The following is a 4311-nucleotide window of genomic DNA, read 5'->3' on the forward strand; positions in this document are numbered from 1 at the left end:
ACTCAGGAAGAACCCCCCCCCGCACTATATTCCTTTTTTTCTTTTAAACTCCCCAAAGTTTGTGCATGTTGAAAGCTTGTTGAGCTTAAGTCACAAAATATTGTGCAAAGTCAACACTGTCAAAAATAACTTAAGATTATAATATCACAGCTTCACCTTTAAAATTCTGCAACTACTCAGTTTCACACAAGGAAAACCTGCTCATCTAACCACCTCACTGAAATGGGGTTCATTGTTTTGTATGTGGTGTGGACTCCGCAATGACTTCAGCCAATCAAATGTTTTGGAACAGGTTTTTATTATCAACACGGTCAGATTTAGTTCTCCTTCTCCTGGACGGTCTTTGTTCCGCGCAGTCTGCCTGTACGACGGGCAGCAATAAGACCGACCTTGCGACCAGCAGGTGCATCCCTCCTGATTGTTGAGGGTTTGCCGATGTGCTGATGGTTACCACCACCGAAGGGATGCTCAACAGGCTGCAGGAGGACAGGAGAGGGGGGGAGAAGCATCTTTAGTATGAGGACTTTCAAAAGGGAATCCATCCTCTACTCTTTTCTTCCTCACTGACTAATTTAACAGCAAGCACACAACCAGGTATTGTGATAAACATCCTTTCACCAGCCTCTTAGCTCTGAGAATCAGAACCAACAGGCCTTTATTTCATATGTTCAATAAAGATTGTTTTCTTTGTGACCAGAAAGGCTCAAACATGGACTTTCTTAATGTGGTTGGTGCTCTGACAACACAGGCAGCACCATCTAAAACCTCAAAGCAGGTTGTTCCTCTAAACGTTTTGAGATTCGCCCGCCCACAGACTCGTTGCAGTGTGTGAGAGTTCTGCAGACTCTTCTGGAAACCCATTAGGGTAACTGTAATACCGAGTGATTAGCTATTATCTTCACCTCCTCTGAGAATAGGCAATCATCTGCATCAGTGCTGAGACTTTTTATGGGGCTCTATATTAAACTTTTCTAAAGATTTAATGTGAACATTGCATAATGTGCCCAAAATAACACAGTCTGATTATCTGCCTACATGACATGTCTTTCAGTTCAATGCATAAATACATGCATCTGTCTGCTGCTCTGCCTTCGGTCCTGTATGTGTTTCTAATCGCAGCACAGTGCCGGTACGCTCATGTTCACTTACGTTCATAGCCACACCACGGACACGTGGCCAGCAGTTCCTCTTGGCCTTGTACTTGTGGTAGGCACGACCGGCCTTCAGGATGGGCTTGTCAATACGTCCACCTCCAGCAACGACACCTTCACCACAGAAGGAGGGCAGACACGTTTAAACGCTTTCCTCAGTCCAAAGACTAGATCAAATGCGCGGCTGTTTCGTTATGCTTTCTTACCAACGACGGCTCTGTTGGCAGAGGCGATGACCTTCTTGGCGCCTGAGGGCAGCTTGACTCTGGACTTCTTGGTCTCGGGGTTGTGGGAGATGACTGTGGCGTAGTTTCCTGAAGCACGGGCCAGCTTGCCTCTGTCACCGGGCTTCTCCTCAAGGCAGCAGATGATGGTTCCCTCAGGCATTGTGCCAACGGGCAAGACATTACCAATGTTCAGCTGAGCTGTGGGACAAGGGATGAGAGGACAAGCTTCAAACTTCCATCTGACAATCTGAAAACAGTGTCACCTAAGCAACAGCTCTGTTCGCGTTTCATTGGAGGCTGACTGAAGACAGGCAATCAAAAAATCTAACAGAAACACAAGGCAGCAGATAAGCAGGTGCTGCACAGCACAAAAGCAAATAATCGCCCTCTGATTACACCCTAGGATTCTTCTGCTCTTTTCACGGATGCTCATCTTTGCTTAATGAGCTAAATAAGACAATAGTTCAATTAGAACCAACACTGAGACTGAAAATTATTATTAAAACATCTTGTGGTTCATTCAGATAACTTTATCCATCTTCTCCATCAAGGACCACCAATGGAACACATTTATTTTTAGACCATAAAATATTTAACCATGCAGATGAAAGCTCAAACATTACACACTTCATGGTTAAAATTGCTGTTATCATGTTTGTCATTTAACAACCACAACTTAAAAGTCTCAGGGGAAAACAGAGATCCCCCTGAAGTGGGCAGTGTGGCTGAGGACAGCTGAAGTCCTGACCTATATATCAGAATAGAGCTGCTGGTTCCAACCCCAATAACAAGTACAGGAGGGCAACTGTCGCCATCTTCTACTACCAAACACATGGTACTGGGTGCTTCTTCTGTCCCCACAAAGCACAAGTGTGGACCACAGCCCCAAAACTACAGATACCAAGTTAAAAAAAAAAAGTGTGTAAATGCCTTCAAACTGTTGAGTTTCTGTCAGCAGATATTAAAATAAAAAACATCACGGCAGTCCCAAACAGCTGACTCTCTGCACAACAGCACCATTATCAATGAAGGAAATGCTGATTTTTATTCATGTAGAAGGAAATACAAATAAAAGTAATCAAGTAGCGTAATTACACTTTGACTAAAGCTAAAAAACAACTTTAACAGCTACATCCTGCAAGGACTTTAAGACTTATGAGTGAAAACGCAGAGAGTGAAGTTGAGATCTCAAGTGTGTCCAGCACTAATCCAAACTATGAAAGAGCAGAAAACATTCAGGCAGCTTCTTGTCGAGTTGCTCTGTATGTTGCATATTCTATCAGCTCCTATATCATATATGATCATTACTCCTGTGACTAACTTTATGACAGGAAAACATTAAGTCATATCATTACACACAGAGTGACACAGAGGTCCAAAATTCCTTCTCAAGCTTGATTTAGACTTCTGTGGGAAATCTATGTCATAACTTGCATAGTAACCGGAAACTACTTTCATCCCTACACTTCAACCTTCCACGCCATTCAAGTCATCTTTTTATGTGTCGACCTGATGTTTAGTTACATTTCTCAGGAGATGGATGCCAGATTATGTAGCAGGTTGTGGCGTAAGGTTAAAATGGGGATCCAGCTATGGTGTAAGATCGGACGCAGAAATATAATTCATGCATTAGCGTCACGTTGTGGAAAGATCCATGGCAACAGATGAAAATCTAAGAGCAGCTCACACACCCTTGCTCAGCGTCTTACCCTTCTTGCCACAGTAGATGAACTGTCCGGTGTGGATGCCCTCGGCGGCAATGAAGAGCTCCGTCCTCTTCTTGAACCGGTATGGGTCACGGAAGACCACTTTGGCCAGGGGGGCACCACGGCCAGGGTCGTGGATAATGTCCTGCAAGGGGAAACCAGCAGGAAAGACATTACAAATCCGTCCACCCTCACCACTTCCCAAAACAGCTCGGATTTATCATCAAATTACCTTCACAATCCCCTTGATGTAACCATGGCGTTCAGCGAAGTCAATGTGACGGAGTTTAGCAGCACCTTTCCTGTGCTTGACGTGGGCTTTAAACACAGAGCCCGCACCTTTTCTCTGTCCCCTGATTACACGTCCCATCGTGTACTGAAAAACAGAGCATTTAATGAAAAAAAAAAGTTACATTCTAGTGTCTTGTTTAATACAGGATAAAATTAAATCCAGCATCTCCATCAAACAGGTCAAAAATGAGAGAAACATGTGGCTACCCCTCTAAGCAGACCTGTGTAGTAATTACTAAAGCTAAACCTCATTGAATGGATCAAACCTTAACTTATGATACATAAAAACACTTTAAAGCAAACATTTAACCAGTAGCAAGTTAAAGAAAACGTTTCAAAGGCCTGAGTTTAAATGTGAGGGTTTAATGAGTTCCACTGGTTTTTAAAAGCTTGAAACAGACACGTATCTGTCGGCTTGACATATGAAATGCTAACAGGGCTGCTACTAATGTAAAGTCACATTAAGTTTTCCTTTATGGGAACTTTAACTTAAAGCTTATGTATGTTTGTCGGTATAGTGGCTGAAACACTGCACAAAGCGAGTTTGGCTTCTCATATGCAGTAATACACCTCTCATAATGCTAGCTGTCGTTAGCCCGCCAAGCTAGCCTCCGTTAAGTCAATTTGTTAAAGTAACGGTTCAGGTTTAACACAAATTTCCTTTATTCCAACACTTACATGCGTATATACAAATTTAATTATTAGCAGCTTGCCAAATTTGCTCATATGAAAGGCTGCCGGCCTTTTAGCTACCAGCACACCGCTGTAAGTGCGCCATGTCGCCCAACAGGGACACACAAGCACGAAAAAAAACTTAAAATCAAAAGTCTGTCGTTAAAATGCTCGTTAGGTCTTAGTCTTATACACTTGTTCCGTATTTAGAAATGTCTTTTTAAAGCGGATGGCCTAATTAAATCTGGATTTAGAACAGATTTT

General features: G+C 42.8%; 1 protein-coding gene across 1 annotated transcript; it reads right to left on the reverse strand.

The window, feature by feature from the left end:
• Nucleotides 1-279: 279 nt before the first annotated feature.
• Nucleotides 280-3491, reverse strand: rpl8 (ribosomal protein L8). The gene is made up of 5 exons (XM_040005623.1): nt 3317-3491; nt 3088-3229; nt 1358-1576; nt 1150-1265; nt 280-476 (listed from the first exon to the last, which is right to left on the reverse strand). The coding sequence occupies exons 1-5, from the start codon at nt 3452-3454 to the stop codon at nt 318-320; spliced, it is 774 nt and encodes a 257-aa protein (XP_039861557.1). The 5' UTR covers nt 3455-3491; the 3' UTR covers nt 280-317.
• Nucleotides 3492-4311: the final 820 nt, after the last annotated feature.

The sequence above is a fragment of the Simochromis diagramma genome, unplaced genomic scaffold, assembly GCF_900408965.1.
Source record: "Simochromis diagramma unplaced genomic scaffold, fSimDia1.1 OVJJ01000501.1, whole genome shotgun sequence".
Lineage (NCBI taxonomy): Eukaryota > Metazoa > Chordata > Actinopteri > Cichliformes > Cichlidae > Simochromis > Simochromis diagramma.